At 58.0% G+C, this 26,168-nt stretch overlaps 7 protein-coding genes across 7 annotated transcripts, besides 1 other annotated feature; all 7 read right to left on the bottom strand.

Moving 5' to 3' along the window:
* Positions 1-949: 949 nt before the first annotated feature.
* On the bottom strand, positions 950-3,391 carry LPMP_282430 (guanine-nucleotide-exchange-factor, putative; the record flags this gene model as incomplete). The annotated part of the gene is made up of 1 exon (XM_010702281.1): positions 950-3,391. One exon carries the CDS (start codon positions 3,389-3,391, stop codon positions 950-952), a length of 2,442 nt encoding a protein of 813 aa, XP_010700583.1.
* Positions 3,392-4,252: 861 nt separating this feature from the next.
* Positions 4,253-8,755, bottom strand: LPMP_282420 (DNA topoisomerase ii; the record flags this gene model as incomplete). The annotated part of the gene is made up of 1 exon (XM_010702280.1): positions 4,253-8,755. One exon carries the CDS (start codon positions 8,753-8,755, stop codon positions 4,253-4,255), a length of 4,503 nt encoding a protein of 1,500 aa, XP_010700582.1.
* A 1,041-nt stretch (positions 8,756-9,796) lies between these two features.
* On the bottom strand, positions 9,797-11,518 carry LPMP_282410 (histone acetyltransferase, putative; the record flags this gene model as incomplete). Its single annotated transcript, XM_010702279.1, has 1 exon — positions 9,797-11,518. One exon carries the CDS (start codon positions 11,516-11,518, stop codon positions 9,797-9,799), a length of 1,722 nt encoding a protein of 573 aa, XP_010700581.1.
* Positions 11,519-14,968: 3,450 nt separating this feature from the next.
* LPMP_282400 (glycosomal membrane protein, putative) lies at positions 14,969-15,637 on the bottom strand (the record flags this gene model as incomplete). The annotated part of the gene is made up of 1 exon (XM_010702278.1): positions 14,969-15,637. The coding sequence occupies one exon, from the start codon at positions 15,635-15,637 to the stop codon at positions 14,969-14,971; it is 669 nt and encodes a 222-aa protein (XP_010700580.1).
* An 846-nt stretch (positions 15,638-16,483) lies between these two features.
* On the bottom strand, positions 16,484-17,149 carry LPMP_282390 (glycosomal membrane protein-like protein; the record flags this gene model as incomplete). Its single annotated transcript, XM_010702277.1, has 1 exon — positions 16,484-17,149. One exon carries the CDS (start codon positions 17,147-17,149, stop codon positions 16,484-16,486), a length of 666 nt encoding a protein of 221 aa, XP_010700579.1.
* A 1,281-nt stretch (positions 17,150-18,430) lies between these two features.
* Positions 18,431-18,971: a repeat region.
* Positions 18,972-20,386: 1,415 nt separating this feature from the next.
* LPMP_282380 (hypothetical protein) lies at positions 20,387-21,286 on the bottom strand (the record flags this gene model as incomplete). The annotated part of the gene is made up of 1 exon (XM_010702276.1): positions 20,387-21,286. One exon carries the CDS (start codon positions 21,284-21,286, stop codon positions 20,387-20,389), a length of 900 nt encoding a protein of 299 aa, XP_010700578.1.
* Positions 21,287-22,471: 1,185 nt separating this feature from the next.
* Positions 22,472-25,192, bottom strand: LPMP_282370 (cyclin dependent kinase-binding protein, putative; the record flags this gene model as incomplete). The annotated part of the gene is made up of 1 exon (XM_010702275.1): positions 22,472-25,192. One exon carries the CDS (start codon positions 25,190-25,192, stop codon positions 22,472-22,474), a length of 2,721 nt encoding a protein of 906 aa, XP_010700577.1.
* Between the last annotated feature and the right edge of the window lie 976 nt (positions 25,193-26,168).

Below are 26,168 nucleotides of genomic sequence, written 5' to 3'. Positions count from 1 at the left end.
ATGAAGCGGTGGGTCCGGGGGTGCGAAGAGGGTGAGCGAGCCACTACATGAGCGCGCTGCCACCAAATCAGCTACAGGTTGAAGCGCATGAGCAGCGCCACTCGAGACGATGAAAGAATAGGGCAAAAAAGCCGACGAAAGAGAGCAGGACAGGAGCAGCAGGGGTAGAGAGCGCACTGTTCTTGTAGCTCCTCACCGCCCCCCTCCTCCTCTTCCCCCATGTTTATCTTCTACGTCTCGCACATGTGTGGATGAATGACTGCGTGAATGAGGGAGAAGAAAGGATGCGCGCAGCAGGCGTTCGCTGTCCATGTCACAACCTCCCCACCCACCCAGGAACGCGCACATGCACACAAAATAGCAAGAGAGAAACGGGGTACTTCATCGTGTACCTCCCTTGAGCAGACTGAGTCGTACTTACACTTCGTGGATTCTTTAGATGCTCGAAGCCGCACACGCACACACGTCACTGCTTGGGTTTGTTTTTCTCTTAGAAAGCGAACTTCTCAGCCCGGCAAGATTCAAGCGAGAGAGCACGCGCGAGAGTAAGGAATGGCGACCACGGAGAGGTGGAGGTGGAGAGGGGCGAGGAGGGAGGGACAGGTAATCAAAGTCCTCAGCCCTCGCGTATAAGCGTGCTAACGCTAGGAAGCCATTATTCGCTTTTTCTGTGTCTGTGGGCTCAGCGGGAGAGAAACAACGGTAAAGGATGGGGTAGGACCCTCTTCGTCGTTGTCCATGCGCAGTTGTGTCCTTTCCTCCTCTGTGCGCGAGGCTCTCTCCCCTCCCACTCACCCCCTCAAGCGTCTTCTCACCTTTCCTCTTCCTCCCTCTCTCGCTCTCTGCTGTTCACTACATCTCGCATCCAGCCCCATTATGCATTGGCAGGTGTGCCCAGCATGCGACCCTTTCACCACTGCCTCCCACTCACTCCCCCCTCAGTGCCACCCTACTCAGCGTCGAGGAAGTCCTTGACACCCATAATGAAGCAGTGGCAGCTGACAGCCACCAGCACCTTCCCTTCTTCGTGCAGGTCACGCGACTCGTCATCACCGCTACTGCTGCTGCTGGTGCTGCTGGAGGTGGTGTCGTAGTCACTGCTTAGCAACCCTGCGACACCTCTACTCTTGTCCCGGCCGCCGTTGAAGGCGGTGTAGCGCTGCAGCACCTGGAGCCGGTGCTCCATCTCTGCGTCAAAGGCGATCAAACTCTCACCGCTCACGATGCAGTACCCGCGCTCATTGTAGAGGTCATCGTCGCAACCGTAGTAGAGCATCTCCACCAGCTGCGGACCGTAGCAGCGCAGTGGGCAGCTCACCTCGCCGATGGCGCCGCAGAGTCCTTCGAGCGTCGCGACCATCGCGTCCACGTTTGGCTGTTGGTTCTTGGACAGGAAGTTGTTGTAAAATGGCCGGCACCATGTGTGGAACAAATCTCGCGCGGCCTCGACCATGTCCGCCGGGGACTCATCGCGATGGGCGCCCAGCAAGTGCTCCATGAGCAGCTCCGTGACGATCTCGCACAATTCGGGGTAGCCGAAGCCGCTGGAGAGGCAGACAGTGGACATGTCGTAGCTGCTGGATTCGATGCGGGACGGCTGCAGGAGCGCTGCTTGGACGTGGCGCTGAATGCTGCGGCGAAACACCGCTTGCTCGTCGTCCTCCTCCGAGGAGTCGTCCTCGTCGCCGCTCTGCGCGGGGCGCGCCACGGGGTCCTCCGTAAAGAGCGCACTGGTGGGGAGGATGTTGCTGCTGTAGCGGTCCTCAAGCACGTGCCCGCGGCCGCTCGCGCCGGTGAGCACCTTGTCTGTCTTGTGGCCTTCGGCGCTGTCGCTGTCTGCACCGATAGTGTCCTCCGCGTCGCACTCAATCGCCTGATGCTGCACCACGAGTGGCGTGCCATTAGTGGTTACTCCGTCCAAGACACAGCGCTCCCCCACAACAGCATAGGAGAGCTCCGCGCCCTCGCCAATCACCGCGTGAGGACCTATCAGACACCCCTGCAGCATACACCGGCGGCCGATCCGGGCACCCTCCATCACGACACAGCTACGCAGTGAGGCCTCATCGCCCAGCTCGACGCGGGCCCCGAGCACCGTCCCGGCCAGCTCCACCGAAGCCGGCACACTCACTTCCTCGCCTACTACCACATTCGGACCCATAAGGCTATTGTTTGCACACTTGGAGGTCGTGTGCAGGTAGACGGTTTCGCATGTCGAGGAGACGGCGTATTTGGCTAGTGCCTCGGCAAAGCAGCTCTCCCGTGTCATCGGGAACAGCCGGCGGGCGCACACATCGAGGTTGCATTGGATGTACGCCTCGGCGCTGCTTATCGACTCGACCACCGACGAGGATGCGGGTAGCTCGATGAGGCCAAAGACGTTACCGTAGATCTCCACCTGGCCCAGCAGTGACGTGCTAAGGAAACTGTAGAGGTCGCGAATGTGGAACTCGATTAGGGAAAGCGCCTCGCAGCAGCAAAACAGGTAGCCGGTCGGCAAGAGGTCCATGCGCACGGACTGCGGGGCACTACTGCTGAACACCACCGCCGGTGGCTCCGGCGCCTCCTCGCCGCTTTCGAGGCGCGCCATGTATGTCACGACCTGCGTTGCCTTGTTGAACACGAACATGGTGTGGCGCTCCCGCGGCAGCACCGGGGCGGGGTAGTTGCGAAGGCGCAGCATGTCCGACGTCTGCTGGATGCTAAGGACGCCGTGGCGGCCACTGTCGCCGATCGGGGACACGGGGGACTGAGAACTCGCCTCCTCTGTTTCAGCAAGGTGGTTCACCAAGGAGTTGCGCAGTGCTGCTGCAAGAGCAGGGCGAGAGGAAACACACAGCAGTGTTGCCGCGTACTTGCTCACCTTGCGCACCCGCTCCAGGTGGGTCTGATAGCACTCCCGCAGGTTCGTGAAGGAGGCCACCGTGTCGATAGGGACCAGCAGGAAGGAGCCGTTTTGCGGAACGACATTGCGCTCCCGCATTTCGTCCGCGGCGTCCGCTAAGGTGGCGATTCGGCGTGCGCACTCGATCACTCTCACATCTATGGAGTCACTCAGCATCCAAGGCTTTCCACGTGCCGTGCGACACTCAGAGAGGTGCGCAATAGTCTGCGCTGCAGAGCACGAGTTAAGAAGGATGGTCACCTCATCCACTCCGTTCAGTACCAAGTTCTCAAGCACGTAGTCTATGACAGGGGTATTGCACACTGGCAACAACGCTGCCGGAAGACGAGGGGAGGGGCTCAGGGGGCTCAGAGGGCCAACGAAGGTGACGTGCCCGCCGCGCAAGAGTGTGGGCAAAAGTGCCTCGCCAATGATCACGGCGATCAGCTTCGGCCCTTGCCGATCGCCACGGCCGGCAACGCCGCGACGGACAGCTGCAATGTCCATTAGTAGAGAAGCAGCGAAAAAATTATTACTACACAAGCAATCGTGTGTGAGCATTCAGAGAGAAGAAGCGTGGGAAAGTAAAACCAAGGCGGTAGAAGGAGTGAGGTCTGCATGTATACGCACAGCGTAAGCCGTGAGGCATAGGGAAACTGACGCGGTGTTGAGGGGGGAGGGGAAGAAGGACGCGAGGCAAGGCACTGAGGCCGTGGTCAGCTAGTCCAGCGTGTGAGCAAACGTGTGGGGAGTCGCGCTTGTGAATGGCCGGCGTGCACCCGCAGAGAGCGAAAGGGAGAGAGGCGCACAGACATGGAACAGGGCGATAGCACGTCTCCCTCTTTCGCTGTCTGTGTGTGTGGGGGGGGGGGGGGGTATGTGGCAGAGGCTGAAGCTCCTCTGCCACACAATGGTGAAAGTCTCCTCCAAAGCCCACCGGCGCCCACCTTCACTGTCTTCTTGGTACCTCGCTTTTTAGTTCTGCCTGCTGGTCCTCAGTGCTCAAGAGCATTCGCTGCATTATTACGCTGCTACAGCAACACCCAGATGAGGCGGGTAGAAGTCCGTGAGTAGGGCCCTTGCAAGTCCTATTACGAAGTGGTGAAGGGGCAACACGAAGGCACACAGTCCCTCAGGCAGCCACCGAAGAAAAGAGACGCAGAATGGGTGTCTGGATGGGCTGGGGGAGGGGGGGCAGCTGTGAATCGATCCTATGTGTTTGCGCACGTACAAGGTAGTACTCAATGCATCTTCGTATGTCCGCACTCGTGCCTCAGCTCAGAAAGCGTCGGGACGCAGAGAAGGAAACAGCGATCAAGAGACACGCACCTTCACTATCCTCGCACTAGTCCTGTATCACTGCGACCTCTAGTCGCTGAAGCTGTAGTCGGAGCCGAGGTCGGATGACGACAAGGAAGACTCCTCTGATGACGGCGCCGATTCATCAGTGCTGTCACCGTCATCATCGCTTACGTCACTGCTGCTAATGTGGCGGCGGCGCCGAGCGGCTGGCTTCGGCCTCGGCTTTGCAGGGGCGGTGGCGATGGCGGTGTCCCTCTTGCTGTTTGCTGTGGTAGTCGGTCGATTCGCTTCTGCCTTCGCCTTACCGAGCCCCAGTAGGAGGAGGTCATCATCGTCGGCGTCAGCGTTGGGCTTTCTGGCGCGCGCTGCGCTGCCGTTTGACGGGGACGCGGCAGTCACGGCCGTCTTCGGTGCGGCGCTCACCGGTGACGCAGAGGAGAGCGCATCGAGTCCAAAACCATCCAGGTCGAAGTCATCCGCCGCCTTCTTCGTAGCAGCAGCAGCAGTGGCTGACAATGTCGCCTCCTTCCGGAGCCTGCGCCTCACCAGCTTGGAGCTACCGCTGTTGTGGTTGTCGCATGAATTGCCACCATCGTCGTCACTGCTGTTATGAGCCCTCTTGCCCGGCTTCGACGCCGCACTGCGCTTCGGGGCTGCGCGGGGCTTCTTCGGAGGGTCGCAGCCCCGTGCCTGCTTCGGTACCGGTGGCGCTCCGGCGTCACCCATACCCACAATGTTCTCACCCTCATCGCCATCGTCGCTGTTGTCCAACATCCAGTCCTCATCGGAGTCGCTGTCATCGTCATCGCTATCCCTCTTGCGTCGCCGCTTCACCACCGCCTTCTTCGGTCTCGGCCGTGCAGCCTCGCCACCGGTCGAGGAAGCTTCGCCGACCATTGCGTCATCGCCACCGCCGACGCGCCGGCCGGCGCCGCTGCTGTTTGCCTTCAGGTGCTTCTCCGCCTCCTTCTGCAGCAAAGACCGCGCCTTGTCGGACAAGATCGGCACGCGCAGTCGTCGCGCGTCAAACGGCTTCTTCACCTTCTTGCGCTGAATGGTGGCAATCTCCACCTCACGATCGGCGTAGAAGCTCTCCAGCTTGGTGCGCAGCACCTGGAGGTCCTCCATCCACATGTCTTTTGGGGTGCGGGCCTCCATCGTGGCCGTGTCGTGGCGCGCCCGGGCCAGCTGTGCCTCCAGCCGCGCGATCATCTCCGCCGTAAGGCTCCACAGCTTCATGCCAAGCAGATAGTCGTAGTTGCGAGTAGCACGACGCACCTCAGGCGTCTCTGCGTCACCGTCGTCCACGCCACCGTCGGCAGCGCTTCCCATACCCAACACGTCCTCTTCGCTGTTCTGCGTAGTAGGCGCCGCCTCGCCACCCTCCTCCTCCACGGTTGTCGAAGATAGCTTCTTCTTTGCGTGGGGTGGGAAGGGGAGATACAGGCGTCCCTGCAGGTCCTCGAGCAGCTCCTTCTTTTTCCGCTTTGTCACCACGAGCGTGCCCTCCACCACCTCGCGCACAAAGCGGACCATATTCTCCAGCTTGCTCGTCAGCCGACGCAGCTCACCCAAGAGATAGTCCTTGCGCTTTGCGTAGTAGTCGAGGCGCACGAGATAGAAGTCCTTGAGCACCGACTCCGCATCCCAGTACTTGGTGATCTGACCCTCCTTGTTGAAGGCGATGATGTTCGTGGCGTGCACGTACTCCTTCAGCTGCAGTCGCTCCTCGACGACGTCCTGCGCGACCCACTGCTCCAGCACCTGGGGATGCAGAAACACTTCGAAGTCCACCGTCACATCCGTTGTGTGCTCGCGGTACTGCACCACGAGCTCCTTCTCTCGCATGTCCTCCAAGAACTTCTTATACGTCTGCGTCCACACGCCGATCGGCAGCTCCGTAATGCACACGACCCCATCCGGGCGTACCTCGTACCTGCCATGGGAGATGAACTTACCCGGCTCCTTCTCCTCCATGGTGCCGGTGAAGCCAAAGTACCACGGCTGCATCTTGTGCACCTCCTCACCTCGCATGAGGCGCTCAAGGTTGCGGATGACCTCCAGCGGGTTGTAGTTCGGGATGCTCGTGCTGAACCCGGTGCCGATACCAGTCGTGCCATTCACCAGCACCATGGGGATGACCGGAATGTAGTAGAAGGGCTCCACAGAGAGACCATCGTCGTCCTTGTACTCGACCACGAAGTCGTCGGCCGGATGAAAGATGGCCCGGGCGACGTGCATGAGCCGAGTAAAGATGTAGCGCCCCGCGGCGTGGTCCTTGCCACCGTGCAGCCGCGTACCGAACTGACCGTCCTTGCGTAGCAGCGGAACGTTGTTGCTACCCACGAAGTCCTGCGCCATTCCGACGATCGTCTGCACAAGCGACTGCTCGCCGTGATGGTAGGCGGAGTGCTCCGAGACGTAGCCGGCAAGCTGCACCACCTTGATAGAGTTCACCAAGTTACGCTTGAAGCAGGAGAAGAGGATCTTGCGTTGGCCGGGCTTGAAGCCGTCAATCGCACTCGGGATACTGCGCTCGCAGTCGGCGATGGAGAAGAGGATGAGCTCCTTGTCCACAAAGTCTCGATAGGACACCTGGCGCACGCTGTAGTCCATCGACTCATTCACGTTCACGTTCGTTTTGAAGTTTGTGATCCACTCCTTGCGGTCCTCGACGCGGTCCTTGCCAAACGCCATGACGATGCGGTCCTCCTCGCTCTGATCCTGCTCCACAAAGCTGAGGCGGTGCCGGTCAATGTTCTCGAAGTACTCGCGACCCTCCTCGGCGCCGGACGTGCCGAGACCCTTGTAGTAGCGAATTTGGTAGTTGCTCAGGTTGTCCCCAATCGCCTTCTTCCACTCGAAGTAGTCCGGCATGGAGAAGAAGGAGATCGCCTTGCCGGCCCCGCCGCGGCCCTTTGGTCGGGCTTTCACAATCGGGGTAATGAACTGCTGAAGGAAACCAGGCACGCGCAGCAGGTTCGGCCAGAAGCAGTGAATGAAGTTGATGAGTAGCCCCTTGATGTGCGATCCGTCATGGTCCTGGTCGGACATGATCATGAGGTGGCCGTAGCGCAGCCCGTCGGTGTTCTCGTACTTTTGGCGAATGTCGAGCCCCATAATCTTCATAACGCACTGGATCTCTTCGCAAGCCGCCAGCTTCTTCAGCGACGCCTCGCGTACGTTGAGAGGTTTGCCGCGCAGCGGAAACACGCCAAAGTAGTCTCGATCCTTCACCGCTAGGCCAGCCGTGCAGAGTGTCTTGGCTGAGTCACCCTCTGTAAGGATCAGTGTGCAGCGGTGGCCGTGCTTGCCGCCCGCCTCGTTGGCGTCGTCCAGCTTCGGGATGCCCATGATCTGCTTCCGATCCGACGACTTTATCTTGGACGCCATCTCCTTCGCGATCTTGCTGTTCGCCATTTCAACTGAGCGCTCAACGATCCCGGAGTTCATGATGTAGTCGACAATGCTGTTGGGCAAGTCGCACGTGCTGCCGAACTTGCTCTTGACGGTGTTGAGCGTCTCCTTCGTCTGCGAGTCGAAGCTGGGGTTGTCAATGAGGCAGTTGACGAATAGAAAAATATGCGGCCTAATCATATGCGACTTCACGTCTGTCTTCTTCTTCCTCTTGGCCTGCTCCACCACTTTGGTGACGATTTGGTCCATGATGTACTTGACATGGGTGCCGCCGCGGGTGGTGGCGATGGAGTTGACGAAGCTCACCTGCTGCGGCCCAATGTTCGACACCCGTACGCACAGCTCCCACCGGTCATTCGCGCGGGAGTAGCTCGCCGCCTTCCTCTCCTCGCCCATGGTGGGGTAGAGGTCGACGTACTCCGGGAAGGTGGTGCAGGCGATTCGTTCATCGTTCAGGAAGCACTTGAGGGTCTTGTCAGTGCACCCCGCGACGTCGTACACGCGCCGCTTCATCATGAGCAATATGTCCTCGCTAAACTTATCGACGTGGAAGCGCGCAAAGTCGGGGTAGAAGGTAACCATGGTGTAGTCGGCACTCTCGCACGGCACGATAATGGGGTCGTCGTGTTGCAGCATGTTATTCGTCCACTTCATGTAGAACTTCTTGCGAGAACGACTGTGCACGGTCTCGACTTCGAACTGCTTCGAGAAGACGTTCGTCAGCTTCGCGCCGAAACCGTTGCGCCCTCCCGTCACTTTCGCCTCCTCGTCGTCATAGTTGGAGGAGGTGAGGAGGTGCCCAAAGATCATCTCCGGCACCCAGAGATCGTGCTCGCGGTGCCTCTGAATTGGAATGCCCTCGCCGTTGTTGTATACTCGCACATAGTCCTCCGTCATCCACACCCGAATGACGGTCTGACCGAGCGGGTCGCGGACCTTGTTGTCGGCCGCATTGACCAGTATCTCATCAAAGATCTTGTACAGCCCGGGCGTCCAGGTACACTTGCGCTGCTTCATAATGTTCTCTGCATCGTCATAGACCCAAATGTCGTCTGTCACCGGCTCAATGGTGCCAATGTACATATCAGGACGCGTGAGGATGTGCTCATGCTGCGTCTTCTTCTGGTAAATCTGTTCTACAGTCTTGCCCATTGTCCCTCCTTGAAAGCACGCTGACGCTGCGCGCGTATGTAGGTGTGTATGCGTATGCTTTGACTGCAGTTGTAGGTGTGTGTATGGCGCCACAACTATGGGGCGACTGAGAGGGGGAGACGTGAGTCGATAATCTATGCCTGCACGACGGCGTGTCGGTGAGGGTGCCTGTCGGGGATGCCTGTATGTCTGTCCTTCTCTTTGTCTCTCTCCTTTTCTGTCCTCTTCTCCTTGTCTTCTTAGCTGTACGCTACTCGACCTCTCGTAGTGGGCCTGTGAGTAGCCGTGTGCGCGTCTGGCACTCTGGGGGGTGGGAGGGGGGGGGCTCACCCACACACAAGACGGAATAAGACGCGCACTCGCGCAGCAACGGGTGTGCCGCAAAGTGGGGAACGGGGTGAGTAGTAGACGGGTGTGGAATAGGCTGGTAGTGAGAGAACGGAGCAAAGAATGCGAAAAAATAGGCGTGAGAGGTGTGTGTCACCGCAGACCAGGAATACCCGATGATCGGTAAGTAGGTGGTTAGGCGAGGCAAGAGGCGATAAGGATACCAGGTTACGTGTACACGGTGACGAAGAGGTAGAGGTGGGGTGGAGAGGGAGAGGGTGCGCGGCAGCAGCAAACAACGAATAAGAGAAAAAAACAGAGCGAAAGACACACCTGTCAAGACACACAGACGTAGATGTCCCAGTTGACAGCGGCGATTGCCTGGACACACGACATCCCGTGCGCAGGAGCAGGGGGGACGCAAACAAGGAGATAGACAGCCCACTCTCGTGCAAGTGGGGAAAGGCAAAAAGCAAACGCCTGTGGGTGTGCGCGATGACCGGCACCACAACCACAGTCATGGCTGCAAAGGCGTGTACCTCCTCTGCCAAGTAAGAGTAGTTTTGCTCTGCTCCTCTTCGTTGCTTGCAGGGGGAGAGAAGAGAAGATGCGCAGATCCCCTCCGCAGAGAGTGACGATGTTATTGAGCGGCGCATCTCAACCGCAGGAATGAAATTGGAAGGTGCGAGAAAGAAAGAGAGAGAGCAGGGGGGATCAACGTGTGCTGGTGTGGAAACCGCGGGACTTGAGGAGGGCTGGCTGAAAGACTGCGTGCTGGAGGCTGCTCTCCCAGCGGAGTGTCTCGTCATACATCCAATCCACGTATCGCTGCGGCAGCAGAAGCTGAATGCCACGATCCTCACCACTGCGATGCAGCACACCCATGCCCAGGAGCGTCTTAAGCACGTCAGCCTCCTCCAGGCGCACAGCTACCGCAATGTCCCTGATGGTAGTCCGCTGCGTAAAAGCAGCCGTGCCAGCAGCCAGTAAAGCGCCTGTGGGGGACTGTGCAGCTGCACTGAGGCCCGAAATCCCCTTCTTGGCCAAAGATGGGAGGACAGCAGCTGCGAGTGGTAACTTGCCGTGGGTAGATGTCAATCTCGTCTCGTCGTCGTCTACGTTCCTCTCGTGTTCCGTCTTCGCGTCGACACGGGAGCGCTTGCGCGCTGATGATAGAGCTTTCGAGTGCCGCTCGTGCAGTGACGCGTCGACTTCCCCGGAGCGACCCCTATCGATATCATGCCCTCCTGTCACTCCTCTGCCCTCCTCCACCAGCATGACCACCTCCACGGCCGCAGAGCCAGCGTCAAGGCCAAGAGGCACACCCGTGTCAGACGCATGGCTCCCTCGAGACTCAACCTGCGCGCCGCCCTGTGCTCTTTTTTGAACGGTCTTGTCCATGTCGTCAGCGTCGACATCCACCGCAGTGGCTCGCCGTATCGCGTTCAGCGTCTCCTTCATCCAGCGCACGATGGCACGGCGCCAAAACTGCTGATATGCGATGGCACCCAAGTCAGAGAGGGGCTTCTCCGGGGTACCTATCTGCTTTCGGCGGTAGGCGAGCTCGTAGCTGACAGCGATCATAAACTGGCCAAGATGGCGAAGCACCTGAGGCGGGGGTGAGTCGGTCGCGGTTGCGCCATCCTGCGGCGCCACCGATCTCTGGCGGCTGGTACGGCGCCCGAAGCACGGCAACGTCACAATACAGGCCAGGTTGTACTCGCTCACGTGCTTCTCCCAGGTGAAGAAGCCGGCGAAGTACATGGCGGAGGGATCGGACACGTAGTGGGGGAAGTAGCGGTGGTGCAGACAGAGAACATAAAAATAGTAGCTGTGCACATCGTGCCCGGCGAGCTTGTTCTCCAGGAACGACTTGCCAATGAGGAAGAGGTGACGGCAGTAGGTAACGTGCTGACTGCCGTTGATCTTGAAGAGAAAAAGACCACGCATCTCGTCGCGGTACACCTCATCACCCGGCGGACGCAGGCGGTCTGCGCGGTAGGTGCGGGTCTCGTAGTGCATCTGTGCGTAGGTCGAGTAGATGCGGAGAGAGAAGGGGCAAAGAAAAGCATCCCGAATGAAAGGCTGCTGCTGCACCTCGACTGACGAGCCGGTGGTGTTGTGGACACCTTTGCCAGTTGGGGTAGAGGCAGAGGACGCACTGGCCGACGTGCCAGCCGCCTCTGTCCATGGCAGCATCGGGTCGTACTCGCTGTTCAGCAAGCCAAACGGTGCGTAGTACCACGGGGCAAAGACGTACGTGTTCAGGTACACAAAGTAGCGCACCGTGGTCGGGGTGCGGCAGTCGCGCAGGAGCCGCTCCTCGAGGTAGTCGAGCTGACGGCGGGCGCGTTGGGTGCGGGCCATGCCAGGAGTTAACTCCCCGTACACAGCGCTGAGCCACGGGCGGTGCAAAACATGAGAGAGCCGGACCATATCGTCGGCCAGTCCATACGGTGTCGCAGCCGTGTCAGCTGCGGATGCAGGCACCGCTGCGTCCTCGGCGACATACCCAAACGTGAACTGGGCAACAGCCGTCTTTACATAGACATCGTCCACAGGAAACCACGCGCTGAGTCGGTGGTCCGTCTCCTTGACGCGCACGAAAGCGTAGAGAGACACGCCGGTGTGGTTGGCGCCTGCCGTCGCTTCCATTTCCTCAGCTATCACTGGAGCGCTTGATACAGCAGCGCTCTGGCTGAGGTGCGAGCCCCTCTGCGGCGTGGAAGAGGTCGGGCTGCACGGTGGGGTGCACCATCGCGTGGGGTTTGTGTCAGCCGAGGAGGCAGCGTTCAGCGGTGATGGGTGCCACAGCTGACGCACCTCCAGTATCACACCAGGCACTACTACTTCCCTCGGCGTACCGTGACCTGCTGCCGCTCCACCGCCATAGCCGCCGAAGCCAGCTGTGCTACTAGTGCTGCCTGTTGTCCCTCCCTTACGATGCAACAGGGCTGGGTAGAGTTGTGTGGGAAGTGCCACTACGCAGCTCACCTCCTGGCTGAGAGTCCCTCGTGTCATGAGGAGCCCAAAGGGAAGTTCAGTGCCTCCCTGCAGTGTATGTGCGCACGTATGAAACGTTCGAAGGGGAAGGGGGAGCGGATACACGTGCAAGCAAGAACGAAAAGAGAGGAGGACAGGCTGGAATGGAAGACCTACACACAGAGGACAAGCACTCAACGCAGGTAAGAAGCGAAAAGGAGTATAGGCGCCTTAGAGGTGTTCATGCGCATACGCGTAGAGAGATGCAGCACTGCACAGCCTTCTCCTTGATATGAGAGAAGTGCGAGAGTGGGAGGGAGCCTTCACCCCCTCTATCCCATCCCTCTCCCCCTCTCCGTGCCCGCACAACAGCTGCTCCGTTGCTCCACCGGGACGAGTGTAGGTCCGTATGGCAAGGAGACGCCAACGGGGCCGGAAGAGAAGAGGTCTCCTCCGCGGGTGCAACAGGTGAGCCATGCAGGGACCCCACACACATACACAAGCACAAGGCGGCGCCCATGACAAGAAAGCCGACTACGCAGAGGGCCCGGGCAAGGGAGTGGCAGGCGCTTTTCCAGAACGTCACACACGTCACCTCCCAGTCGCTGCGACGCCGAGCCACTACATCTCCTCTGCTGCGGGTCCTCGTCAAAAGACCCCCGTTTCACGTTACCGGGGCTTCGTTCATGGCTGCTTGTGTGTGTGTGTGTGTGCGCGCGTGTGTCGCATCCTCAGCAACTCGCCGTGTCCCTCTCCGTTTTTGAGATCGGGACGGGGAGAGAGGAGGAGGGGGGGCGCACAGCGAGAAAAAAAAAACGAGACAGACAAGACGCGCTCATGGAAGTTTTTCTTCCTCCCTGTCTCTCGTGCATTCCCCTCTCTGTTTCGCTGTACCCCGCCCTCTCTCCCTCCCTCGACACACTGTCCATGTCCGTGTGCTTGAATAGATGTGTATGCAAGGACTTGCGCGTTGGCATCTTCCTTCAGTGTAGAGCACCACGAAGCACACAAGCAGTGTCTCGCCAGTGTGAGCATTACCACCCCCGTGCCCTCTCATCAACCTCCCCCCCCCTCTCGCTCCGTTACAACCATTATTGCCATGTCTGATTACACACGCACGCACGCGCCCATTTCTTACACGTGTATGAGTGCCTGCGTGTATGTGTACGTGTGGCTCTCTGTCCCTCTCGCTTGCCATTTCGTCCCTCTCTTTCGTGCCTTTTGCCGAATCCCCGGCTCATGTGTGCCAACCCTCTGCGTCTGTGTCCTGCTACTGCTGTTACTGCTGTTGCTGCTGCACAGAGGGGAGTGTGCACATGAACGTCAAACACCTTCTCCATGCATACACACATCAACGAACACCTGCACCAACAGAGAGAAAAGAAAATCAAGAGGCTAGTACATAACAAGTGACTGATACGCCACCAAACGCCTCGTGCTGGAAGAGGGGGAAAAGAGGAAATGAGCAGCAAGCAGCAACAACAACACACACACAAGGGAGAGAGAAGTAAAGAAGAGACGTATTGGGGGAGAGTGGAGGCATAGAGCGAGGGGAGCAAAAAGAAGAAAAAGAATGGATGGAGGTGGAGGTGGGGGGAAAGGAGAGGCGTAACACGCGTTTGTATATGAAAAGGCAAAGCAAACGAGAAAAGAGGAAGACGTCAACCGTACATGGACGGACACACACACACACACAAAGAGAGCGACAGAGAAACACACACGTATGCAGACACGCATATACGTCAACACCAGAGCATACCCCTCCCTCCACATACACACACACACACAAGCACGCATATACCTGCACTCAGCTTTTTTTGTCGTAGCTCTTAGAAGTTCATAGAGAGAAAGGGGGGGAGGGGGGGCGTCGTGCAACCTCCTTTTTACTCTGTATATTGACTGAATAAATGTAGCCATGGCCACGTTTGGTCCTCGCTCGCCGTCTCGCCAATGCACTCCGCGTCCCCTCTTCGCCCCTTCCGATAGGTTTCCTTGTTTGGCCCGGGCTCCCCTCTCGGCTCTCCTTCTGGTGACTCTCTCCCTCCTCCCACCCCTGGCATCTCATGCTATGGTCATCACCGCCGATTCTTCCTGCACTTCGACATCCACCTCCGACCAGATGCACATGGGCAATGAGTACGATCGAGCGTGTACGGAAAAGTGAATCCCACAGCAGCACGCCCCTCGTCGCCAGACTCCACCCGCATCTTTTCGATTCACACAGAGAGAGGCGCCACACACCAACACGCATATTACCCACACTCACTGATGCAGAGACGGGCCCACAGAGAGAGAGGGGGGGAGGGAGAGAGGGAGAGAGGGAGAGAGGGAGAGAGAAGAGAGATGGCATCAGACGCGGGCGCGCACAATGGCACAAGCGGTCGACGAGGAAGACTGAAGGAGAGGGGCGAGTGCAAGACAAAGCCAAAGCAAGAAAAAAGAGCGAAACGACAGTCGGAAAGCACCGAAGGAGGGACCAAATTAGCTGGGCAGTCGTGGCGGTGGGGCCTCACGCGGAATAACGAGGAAATCACACGCAGAGACAAGAGCAGAGAAGAAGAAAGAAAAAAGACGCGCAGAGAAGGGGACGGCGAGGTGGTGAGTACCACAGGGCTAAGGGGTACGAGAGTGGGCGCTTGAAGAAGGGAGAGAGGGAGAGGAAGCATGAGATGAAAAAGGGGGTAGTTTATAAGTGACAGGCAACACCTGAGCCTCCTCTCCCCACCCACTGCCTCCCGCTTCTTACTTTCCATCAACAATGCACCACCATCCACCGACTCACACGTCGCGCGACTGCTTCGCACTTTCGACCTCTCTCCTCTGCCTCGCTCATTGAGCACTTTTCCTGTCAGCATACTTTTCTCGCACCTCTGCCGCGTGCCGACTCTGGCAGCGCTCTCCTCTCTACTTGATCTTGTTCCAGTTGAGGTACGTGGCCACACCACCCGACACGCAGGTGAGGGTGCCAACGGTGATGGCGGAAGGGTTCCATACGCACTTCAAGTACCCGACGGTGGCCATCGTCACGAGCACATCCGAGGCATCCTTGGTGAGGCTGATGACGGCAGCCTTGGCTTCCTTCTTGCTTGTCGTCACATCAGACGTGCGCTTCTGCAAGGCAGCACGAAGCGCGATGAGGTCCAGCACAGCAGCGAGGAAAAAGCCCCAGAACTGCGCAATCTTCGCGTACTTCGATACGAGCTTAGAGTCCGTCGATATCAGCTTGTGCTTGGCGATGAAGGCGACGTTATCACCCATGATGTAGAGGGAGTTGCCAACCGTGCGGAAGAGCTCGATGAACTTCTTACACTCCGTGCCAGCGACACCCTTGGTCATGACACCGTCGGCGATCTTCTGCAGCTTGGGCACATCACCCACGAACTTGCCCATGCGCATCAGGGAGCGAGCGCTACCAATGGAGTTACCGATGGTGACGTACGCCTTGGCATGCGGGTCCTGGTTGCTAGCTGCGACAGCCGCCAGAATCTTGAAGAAACCAGCGAGGAACTTGTAGATCTTGTCGCGGCCATCAGTCTGGCCAAGCAGCTTTATCAGCTTCTCGAAGTCGCTCATGGTGAATGAGGTGAAATGGGTAATGGTAGATGAGAAAGAAAAGAATTTTTTCTCTGAAACGGTGTGTGTGTGTAGAGAGAGAGAGAGAGAAAAACTGTCAGACGTGTGTAGTGCAGCAAGGGGGAAGAACAAGAAGGCGTAGAGAACGTGAAGGAGAAGAGGAAAACGGCACATGAGGGACGTGCGCGCCCGTGCCAACGTGTGTAAAATGGGGTGTAGGGTGGGAGGAGAGTGAGAAAGACGCGGGGGGCAGAGAAGGGGGTAGGCAATGAAGTATAAAGCATAAAGGGTGAGGGAGCAGGCAGGGCCTCCGTCTCTCAGCAGAAGAAAAGAGAAGACGGTTGCAGCCCCGCCAGAGCTAGCGTGTGGAGGTTTCAGCACACTCTTGAGAAGAAGGCGGCACGGGTACCGCTGGAGGGAGGAGGAGGGGAGGGGAGGGGGCATTGCTGTGGCGGTGATTGTCGTTTGCGCGTTCTCCCTCAAGCAAAATGGAAGAAACAAAAAAAAAAAGGAAGGCCGCTATATGCGCTGTGTGGTAACACTCAAAGCGTACCATGCATACACTGACACATGCAAAGCGCAGGGAGAGAAGTGCATAGACAAGTAGTCGGAGGGGGGGGGGGGGCAGAGAGAGGCGGGAGGCCAAAAATGCAAAAATACACGCAGAGAGAGAGTAGGAGGCGGTGGTGAGAGAGAAAATAAAAAGAGGGGGAATTGAGATATGTCATACGAGAAGGAAAAACAACGCGAAAAGGAACAACTACGACGAGGAAGCACCACACACACACACACACACGCACACGCACTCCCTTCTTCTTCGCTGTGATGGTCTGGTGATGGCGAGCACTAAGCGCTTTCCTGCCAGCTCAAATACACGGAAAGTGCACCAGAAAGACATCGCAAGGCGCCGTCGACACGCGGACTCGGGCACTGTGCATTTCTCATGTAGCTACAGATGAACAAGGTCACCACCGTGTCTATCGCGTCGCGCATCGCGTTGATGGTGGAGAGCTTACACTTCCGCATCGCCACCGGTGGGTCGTACCGACACTTTCGGAGGGCGTCGCGCAGCTCGAACAAGTAGAGCACCGTACCCAATAAATGACCACAGAGCTGCATTGTCACGGTGCAGTTCCGTAGACGCGTCATGTCAACGTTCTTGCCCAGCAGTCCCTCACGAGCGACGAGCAGGGCGTGGTCACCCACGGCGTAGAGAAAGTCAAAGATGATCTTGAGGAACTCCACAAACTTCTTGCGCTCCGTCCACACGATGCCCTGTGCAGTGAACACCTCGACGAGGGACTGCATCTTGAGCGAGAGGCCGAAAACCCGGCCCACACGCAGAACAGAGCGTATTTCAGTGAGTTGTTTAGCCGAGGCGCTATACCGCTCTCGCCGCGGACAGCTCGTCGTGCTCAAAAGAGTGAAGACGCCAACCATGAGCTTCATGAGTTTGTCCACGCTGTCGCTCCGCTCCAACGCGCGCGACGCACTGAGAACGGTGTCCCTCATCTCTCACGATATTCTTGCCGTATCGTCAGTATGCCTCTGTGTTCTCCTTTTCCTTTAGCTACTTGGGTAGCTGGTGCAGCTCACGCTCTTTGCCTTGGGAAAGAAAAGCCACTGTGGCCACACGCACAGCAAGACACACACACACACACGCTCTCGTCGCGTCGGTTGAGCTCCCTTCACTGCGCAGCCACTACAAAGTGAACGAGTGGTGAAAAGGGACCTTTCAAGCAACTACTCCCCTCGCTATGGGCGTCTATATCTTCTCTGTTTCCTGTGCCGTAGTTGCGCGTGTATTCGCTCGCCCCTTCCCGTGCTGGTTCACAAAGAGAGAAAGGTAATCGCTGGTGTTACCCTGTAGATCGTCAGGCGTCCCGCCTCCCTCTCTCTCTCTCGTCGACGTGAACGAAGATGAGAATGGGGGAAAGAGGAGAAGGTGGCGTGAAAAAGAAGAGACGCGGAAATACAAAAGACAATGGAAGAAGCAGGAGCTCGGAAATGCTATGAGGGAGGCAAGTGAGCGAGAGGAAATATCGCCAACAAGGGAGAGGGTACGGGGGGAAGGGGAGAAGGGGTGCAGTCTGAGATTGCGCGTGGTTGCGGTGTATGTGCGTGGGTACGTGTGTCAACGAAAGGTAAAAGCGCAAAAGGGAGAAGCCTGAAGAAGACTGTGCTGAACGAGAGAAGAAGCAAGAAAAGGAAAGGGAAAGACAAAAGACCGAAGCAAGAAAACGTTCACGAGCAAGAGTTCTGGGCTGTGTCCCACTTGGACCCGCGTGTTCTCCAGTGGCGGCGACGATGGCTGATGGTTGTGGTGAGGAGGAGTACACTCTCGCGGAAGTCTGTACAAAACAATGCGCTTGCAAAAGTAGTTTGTTGTTGAATCTCTGCAGTCTCCAAGCAAGTGGGGTGGGAGTGGGGGAAGGCGCCTCTCTGTGAGGGGTGAAATGCGCAGCAAGACAGCGACAAGGTGAGGAAGACAGGGGGAGAGAGCGATGGTAAGTACAACGAAGAGGGTGAACCGGAAAAAAAAAAGTGGTGGCATTGCCCCCAGTCAACTCCGCAGGTTGCCCTGACGCAGCAGCAGCAGCAGCAACGGCAGAGCGTGAGTCGTCCTCCGCAGGAATGCGTAGAGGGCACATTGCGAGGAGGAAACAGAGAAACGAGAAAGCGCTTCTCCCCTCGACAGCAACTCACGGTAACAGCAACGACAAACGCGGCAAACAGAAGCACCGATGAGGAGAGGAGTGTGTGGGGAGAAGGGGGGGTAAGAGAGTTTTTTCCTCGACGTCGCCACTCGCTGCCGGGCAATATGGGTTATACGCCACTCGACAGCGGTCCTCTTCCAGGCCTATCGCCTGCTGCAAAGCGGCCCCAGGCACGCTCCACAGCAATGCGCCGACCCACTCATCGGAGCACGGCCTCGGGGACACAAGCTGCACCCACCTGCCCCGCAGGCCGCCTCACAGCCGCTCCCATTGTACCAGCCGCCATCTGGCGCATCCCTCTAAGCTGGCGAGGCTCCCCACAGCAGAGGGCTGCAAAAGTCGGGTAGGGTACGTTCGAGCCACGCCGACACTCTGCCCCCTCATGTGACTGAGGAAAACCAGTGCACACTATTGCAGGTCGACCCGACACCGCGCCATCCAGGCCCCTGAGTGTTGGCGTCAGTAGCGATGCACCGCTCTAGCTTCGCTACGTCGTAGGCATCTGACCCTGTCACCACCGGAAGCGGTTAAGGTATCGACAGGGAGAGGGGCTGCACAGCTTCCCAACGGAGTGGGTACCTGTCTGGGCTACCACGCTGATGGGTCTCTCGTCATTACAGGGAGCGAGAGAGTTGCGAAACGAACGGCGAACAAACTGGTGAGACGATGGGGTGGGAATAGGACGAGACAGAGAGGAAGCACCCCAACCGATCGTGGAGTAGGTAGGTGCTTTTACACCCACTATCAACCTCATGAGGCTGTGTCGCGTCGGTGATGCCTTGTTGGCTACGCTGAGTCAATATGATCGTGTATGGCTGTGTAGGTGATAATTGACTAAAAAAAATCACTGTTGTCTTTTCTGCCTGTATGTGTGTGTGTGGGTGTGTGAGGGAGGTTTAGTGCCGCGCTTGGGCAGTTTCTTTCGACGCTAACAACGTACGTGCGCTTGCATGTGCATCAACACAGAGGAAAAGAGGGGGAAAAAAAGTGAAGCGGTGCATCCTCGCCTGCGTCGCTCCGATATGCATGCGTGTGTATGCGTTGAGCTTGAATGTGAATCTTTCCTTTTTGCTTCCAAGGTGAGAAGGGAGAGGGTGAGATCCAAGAAGGGGGAAAAACGTTAGAGCGAGCCCATTAGCAAGTTGGCATATTCATCTCTGTCGATTCAGCTTCTGGAGTGTATGCGACAGTACCGCTTACACCGAGGCCATATCGGCAGGAATAGAGCGCAGCCTTCCTACAGGCGTATTGACACGCGCCCATGTGCTGTGCTTGCACAGAGAAGAGAGTGCGGTACCACCCCTTCGTCCAGCTTCCTGTCTCACCGGTTAGAGACATGAAGGGGTTCGAGTGGGCAGAGCTTTCTCGGGAGACACGGAGAATGGGAATGACGAGCGAGAAGGGGCCACTGGGGCCCATTCTCAGAGGAGATGCGAAGCTCGAAGTAGTACTGACAGACAGAACAAAGACCTCACTTTTATTGTGCAAAGAAAGCTCGATCGTGCCCCCGACCTCGTCCCACCGTTGTGTCCTGAGAGAAAATTGCAATGGCAGATGCAAAGAAGACGCAACGGGGAGATGTTTTTGTTTTTCATTCCCCGAAGGGGGGCTGGCGCACTCGCCTCCTGGCCTAGGAGAAGGCGAGAAGGAAGGTAAGGAGGAGAACAAGAGAGAGAGAGAGCGCGCCCGTGTTAGTGGTCAGCATTCTGCTGCGCAAACACACCCCCTCACCACACTATTGATGTACTACGCAGCCCACAAGCGAGTAGTCTTGTGGGCTGCGTATGCAGGGTACCTTTTTTGTGCGTGTCGAATGTGTCAAGCACTCGTACCGCTGGTGACAGAACGCAAGGCGCACTGGCGCGCAGAGATGACTCGGGTGAATGAAGAGCGGCACAGTGCGAGGCAAGAGAAAAAAAGCGAAAAAAGAGGGGAGGGGGTGCGCGTGCGTGCGCCACACCTCAATTTGGCTTCTCCTCTCCCTCTTTCCTCTGTTCCCATGCTCTCGCGGAGGACCAAAATAGGTACAGCGTCAGGATGCCAACTGCGCCTCTGCCAGCTCCACGCTCAACGCCTTCGACTCCTGCGCGGTGTTGTGTCGCGCTTGAGCCTCAAGTCGGTAGAAGAAGTACGGTGTCTTGTACCACTGCAGGTGCTGCGCAAAGTCGTTCAGGAAGCCAGCACGTCCCTTCAAGAAGTCGGCGCGTGGGTAGTGGCTGTACTCGCGCTGAATGTTCTCTGCGTAGCGGTGACGATACGTGTCGGCGTCCGGGTGTCCAAGGATGGCCAGGTCCAGATCCAGAAACACATGCAGTGGGTCGTCACGGCCCTGCTGCACAACAGCACTCGCTACCACCGTCTCTGCCCATGTGGAGGCCTCTGCAGGAGAGGCTGGCAGGTGCAGCGGCTGCTTCGGCTCAACCAAGAGGTGCTCCTTCGTCTTCAGTATGTACGTCATTGTGGAGTCACGCACAAATTCAATCGCCTGTGCGTCGACCCAGAGAAGCGGCAGTGCAGGAGAGAAGGAAGGAGAGTGCTGCTGGCTCACATCGTCCACAGCAGCGCCTGTGATACTACTCGCGAAAGACAATGCAGACGAGCCGGCCACGCTAGTCGGTGCAGCAGCAGCGGCAGTGAGTACTACTGACGAGCTGATGATCGCCTCACTCTCACGCTGCATCACCTCGAGGAACTCCGCGGCGACCACCGCACTTGCACTCTCGTTGTCGCCACGAGTTGGATCGTAGACGACGTCGTGAAAGAGAACGGACAGAAGCAACACCGTGCCAGTCCACTCGTACGCTACTTTGTCAGTGCCCGTCAGGGTCTCTGGCGGCGGCGCCGACGACGAGGCTAGCTCCTCTACCATTGCTGGTCTGTACGCGCCGTGCCAGCCGTGTTCTGCTTCGTAAGCGACAAGGTGCCCAAGCATCTCCTCCAGGTGCTCGAGGGTATGGTAGTGCCGTTGTGGCTCCGTGTAGCGGTCGTAAATAAAGTGCCGGAAGCGCTCCTCCGACACATCGCGAAGGCTGCGTGACGACGGTGTCGCTGTGCCAGTGTACGAGTAGGGAAGGAGACGGGCTATACACCGCGCCCACGCACGCCTAACCAGTGGAATTTGCTCATTCGTTGGCTGGGCTGCGGACATGAGTTTGCACCGCGGTTGGTGTGAAATGCTCTGCTCGTCTTTGTGGGTGGGTGTAGGTGTGTGCGTCGTGGCGGCCTGTAATAGCAATTTGATGACTGGCAGCACTCGAAGCAGGCGTTTCGACAGCCTCGCTCTTCACATGTCACCTCTGGGAACCAAGCGCAGGGTGAGGGAGGAGAGTGAGACGACACAGGGTAGAGATTGACGAGAGGGTCCCAGCGCAAGCAGGACAACGTTGATGGAACGCAGAGGAAGGAAAAAGAGAGAGCGGTGATCAAATAAAGCAGGGCGCAAAGGCAAACCCACAGAGACTCAGAAGAGCGTAGGCGGCGCCAACGGCATTGCCGCAGAATAGAGAAAAGGGGGGATGTGCAACACACACACACACACATACCTCATCTCCCCCCCGGTCCCCCCTTCGAACACACCCTCCCGTGAGACGGTGATGCGTCTCGACAAACGAGCGTAAAGAGAAGCGCAATCACAACGTCATTGATTGTAGTTGGCCTTCCTAGCGTGCCCCTCCTGCATTATGAGCAACCACCCCCGCGAACTGTCTCAGCCCTAACTGCCCCCTCAACCCACTCGTTTGCTGAAGAGTGCAGGGCGGACAGAGCGAAGGTAAAAAGCAGCGCAGGCCTTGTTGACACTCGCAGCCGCAACAATAGCCCCCAGCTTTCACTTCTCTAATCTCGCCCGGTATCGCCTATGATGGATTCACCGACCCCTGCTCCTGTGCGCGTGGGTTTGAGGGAGGAGGGGAGAGGCGAGGGGATGCAAGATCGTACACGCGAAGCATGGCCAGACGCCATGCCATCTTGCTTGAGAAGAGCAAACCAAACACATAGACACAAAAAGAGAGAGACAATGACGCACAAGCCTACAGATACATAACACAGCATCGTCGCTGCCTGACAAACAACAGCGGGCATGCAGAGGCACTCCTGCAAGACACAAGTCAAGCTTACACTAGTAGTAGAGGTTGCTGTAGCAGTTGTAGTGATTCAGATACGCGGGTGACACGAACTTCTTGCTGTAGTACTCCTGCGAGGTCACGTTGATGAGCTGCAGGAGGCGCTCAATGTGCGTCTTGATCACCTGCCCGTCCCCGCCGGGCAGCAGTGTAAAGTCGAGTCCAACATACACCGGGAACTCCTGCTCCTCCACCTTCTTCCAATCCACGTGCACTACCTCCTCGTCATCCTCCTCGACTCCCTTAGCGCCGCCGCCACCGAGCATCGCATTGACATTGCCAACGTGCACGCCAGACACGTTGTGAAAACGGCGCCACCGGTTCTTGAAGTAGGCGATCTTCTTCATGAGGTCGCCCGTTTCCAGGAACTTAATGGCGAGCAACACACATGCCGCCATGATCTCCTTTCGGTTGTGCTTGCCCACCATCCCCTGCACCACGAGCCGCTCAAAGTACCAGTACGCGTACGCTGTGGTGGTCAAGTCCAGCAAAGAGTTGTCCTCGAGCGCGTAAACAAGAAGCTCGTGCTTGATTTTGCGGAGGTGCGTCAGTTTGATGTCGCGCACCTCAAGCCCGGGGTGCTGAATGTAGAAGTTGTGGTTGAGGTCCTTCTTCAAGATCTTCTTGTCGACGAACGAGATCATCGAGACACGGTAGGAGGGGAGAGAGATCATCTTTCGGCGGCGCTCGCCACCGGTGATGTTGCCCGTGTCGAGGAAATATGCGTTCAAGAAGGCAGGGTTGTTTCGGCACTGTTGTCGCGCGAGAACCTTACGGTAGCTTCGAATGTCACCCTCGCCACTGATGATGCCGCCCTTGCCGCGGCTGTGATGATGGCGGCGGTGGCGCACGTTTAAGGAGCCGCGTGAGCTGCTCCGGCTGCTCCGGCTGCTGTGGCTGCGACTGCTACGGCTGCTGCCGCGGTTGCGCCGACTAGAGCTGCAGCTGCTACCGTGAGAAGAGGAGGAGTCGCTTTGTGTACGGCTGCCGCAGCCACGACAGCTGTGGGTGCCACTGTCAGAGTGCGCCTTTGAGGATAAGGACAAGTACAGCGAGTGAATTTTGAGGCCCGCATCCGAAGACCTGGAGCTACCGGCCACGCTGGTCATCTCAGCCACATGCCGGCGGTCAGCGTAGTTACCAGCGAGGTACTGGCTGTTCACCACAAAATCTTGATACTCGCACGTGAGCTCGTTGCAGTCCCACGAGTGCGAAGGGGAGGATGACGACGACGACGACGACGAAGACGAGGACGAGCGCTTTTTGGAGGACGAGCTGGACCTGCTGCTGCTCGCGTTGGACTCGCCCCGGTACGGCTGTATCACTTGGTTCTCCTTCCACACCGATGTCACGCAAGGCTCGAACTTCGTCAAGATGGTGCACAGCGACAGCGGCGTGGCAGCCAACTGCGCCCAACACTGCCGTTGCCACCGCCTCTTGCTTCGAGTGCGGCAACGACGCGAATTACCGTCGGAAGATGGCGAGGAGGACGAGGAGGACAACGACAACAATGGCATGAGAGTGTGACTTACGCTGGACAGATGCTGAGGTGTTCCACTCCACTCCCCCTCGAGGGGGTCAGGAGGCTGACCTGCGCCAGATGCAGCCAGTGAACCTTTGACTTCAGCGGTCCCGTCGCCGCCGCCTGGGACGTACTTAGGGCTCCTCTTTCCGCGTCCCTGCGGCGAGCTGGAAGAGCGACGGCTCAAAGGGGATGAAGATGACGACGATGAGGACGAGCGGTGCTGCTGAACGTCGCTGTAAATCCACCGCAGTCGCACCCGCTGGCCCTCCCTCTTCACGAGGTCGTGGACCTGCAGCGGCGGCTTGCCCCCGTTGTTGCCGCTGACGCGGCGTCGATGCCCCTGTGGTGGCGGTAGATTCGACTCCCCGCCGGGCACAGTGGCGCCACCGCTCAACGTAGTGCCGGATAGGTCTCTATCAGCGGCAGTAACGCCGGGGTTGGCAGCAGACGTCCCCGCATCCTGCCTAACGCCACCAGCACCCGCACCAAGACCGCAGACCGCCGTCACACCACTGTTCACCAGCGAAGTCGCGCTGCGCCGACTCTCACTACGGCTGCTGCTGGAGGAAGAAGAGCTGCTGCTGCTGTTGTGACGACGACGCCGCTTGACGGGCTTCATGCTGTTGCCTAGCGACTTGAGAAAACTCTCCTGCCGCCGGTTTCGAAAAGAAGCGTCGGCGGCAAAGGGCTGGCGGCGTCGGTGTTGAAGTTGCTGCGGTGTGACCTGAGAAACAGCCTTGCTAACCGACGCACCACAAATGGAGCGCGAGAAGTGCGCACGAGCGGTGGAGACGGCATCGAGAGTGACTGGGGCGTCGGGATCGTTGCCGCTTGTTATGCTAGCAGCTGATGGAGCAGACGTACTTTGTGTGGCAGCACTAGCAAGGCCTCCGACGCGGATGTTGGCCGGAGCGACGAGACCACCAGTGTTGGGAACGTGTATCGTGAAATTGCGCAGAACGCCGCTCGACCCGGTACCAGGGCCCAGCGCACGCGACATTCCATCCAGAACTGCTCCTTCCTCCTTGGTCTCGATGTTGTTGAAACTGCCGCCAAGGCTGTCGGAATGGGAGTTGGAGTTGCTGCCGCTGTCCTTCTGGGCGCTGGATCGAGCGGTACCGCGCAGAGGGTGGGGGTGCAGCTCTGTTGGACTGATGGCGCTGAGGAACGCTGTCGCCCGCTGCACACTCATCGCCTTCGCCACCAAGCGTGGCTTCACCTCGCTGCCACTGCTGTTACCCAAATCATTGTTGCCGCTCCTTGAGGTTGTGCCAGGAGAGCACGATGAAGGGTGCTGCGGAGGTTTGACATGAGTGCCGTTCCCAGCGACGGTGTCAAGTGCTTTCTTTCTCCTCACTGCACTCGTGATCCGTCCCGCCAATATGCCATCCTGCAACGTAGAAATCGACTGTGGAGGAGTGAGTTGCGCAGGCGCATGCGACGGCGCAGCTGCTCTGTATGGTTGGCAGGCGAACGCGCTTGCATTTGCAATTCGATGAGGCACGTGGGTGTCCGCACTGGCAGTGCGGACGTCGTGCGGACGAGGAGGAATGCCGGTATGGGACGCCACCTTTAAAAAAGCTTGACCGGAGGGAAGGGCGAATGCGCCGATGGCAATGCCGCAGGCGGAGAGAAGTCCGCGAGAATCAAGAGAGAGACTCCGAGAGTCTACTCAAATAACCAGCGAAGATGCCGACTGCGATGACCCGACAAAGATGTAGGCGAGAAAGAGGTTGGGGGCAGAGCAAGCCGAGAAGCGAAGGAAGAGAGGCAACAGAGAATTTGAAGGTACAAATAAAAAGCGAAGTAACGTGGCAGGAAGGAGCAAACGGAAAGCGGTCCACGGAAGAAGGGGGGACAGTCCGCAGCAATACTGCACAACGATCGCTGGAGCACGCAGATAGGCACAAGAAGCCTCCTCTTTATGGGAGTTTCAGCAGTATGGCTGATATGTCTGGCGTGGACCGCGGGTGCGAGTGCTTAGGTCGTCTGATGTCCGCAGCAGCAGAACAAAGAGAGCAAAACAATTAAGAAGAAGTGAAGGGTAGCACAAGAAGAGGAGGGGAGAAAGCGGGGTAGGAGAGGAGGCTGGCAGCCCGAGAAACAGTAACGGCAAGCGTCGCCTTTGACAACAACTACTTGCACAAGGCAGACTGCTCATGGTCGTC

The sequence above is a fragment of the Leishmania panamensis genome, assembly GCF_000755165.1.
Source record: "Leishmania panamensis strain MHOM/PA/94/PSC-1 chromosome 28 sequence".
NCBI classification, from domain to species: domain Eukaryota; phylum Euglenozoa; class Kinetoplastea; order Trypanosomatida; family Trypanosomatidae; genus Leishmania; species Leishmania panamensis.
Note: the sequence above shows the minus strand (reverse complement) of the source record. Positions and strands in the feature narration are given on the sequence as shown.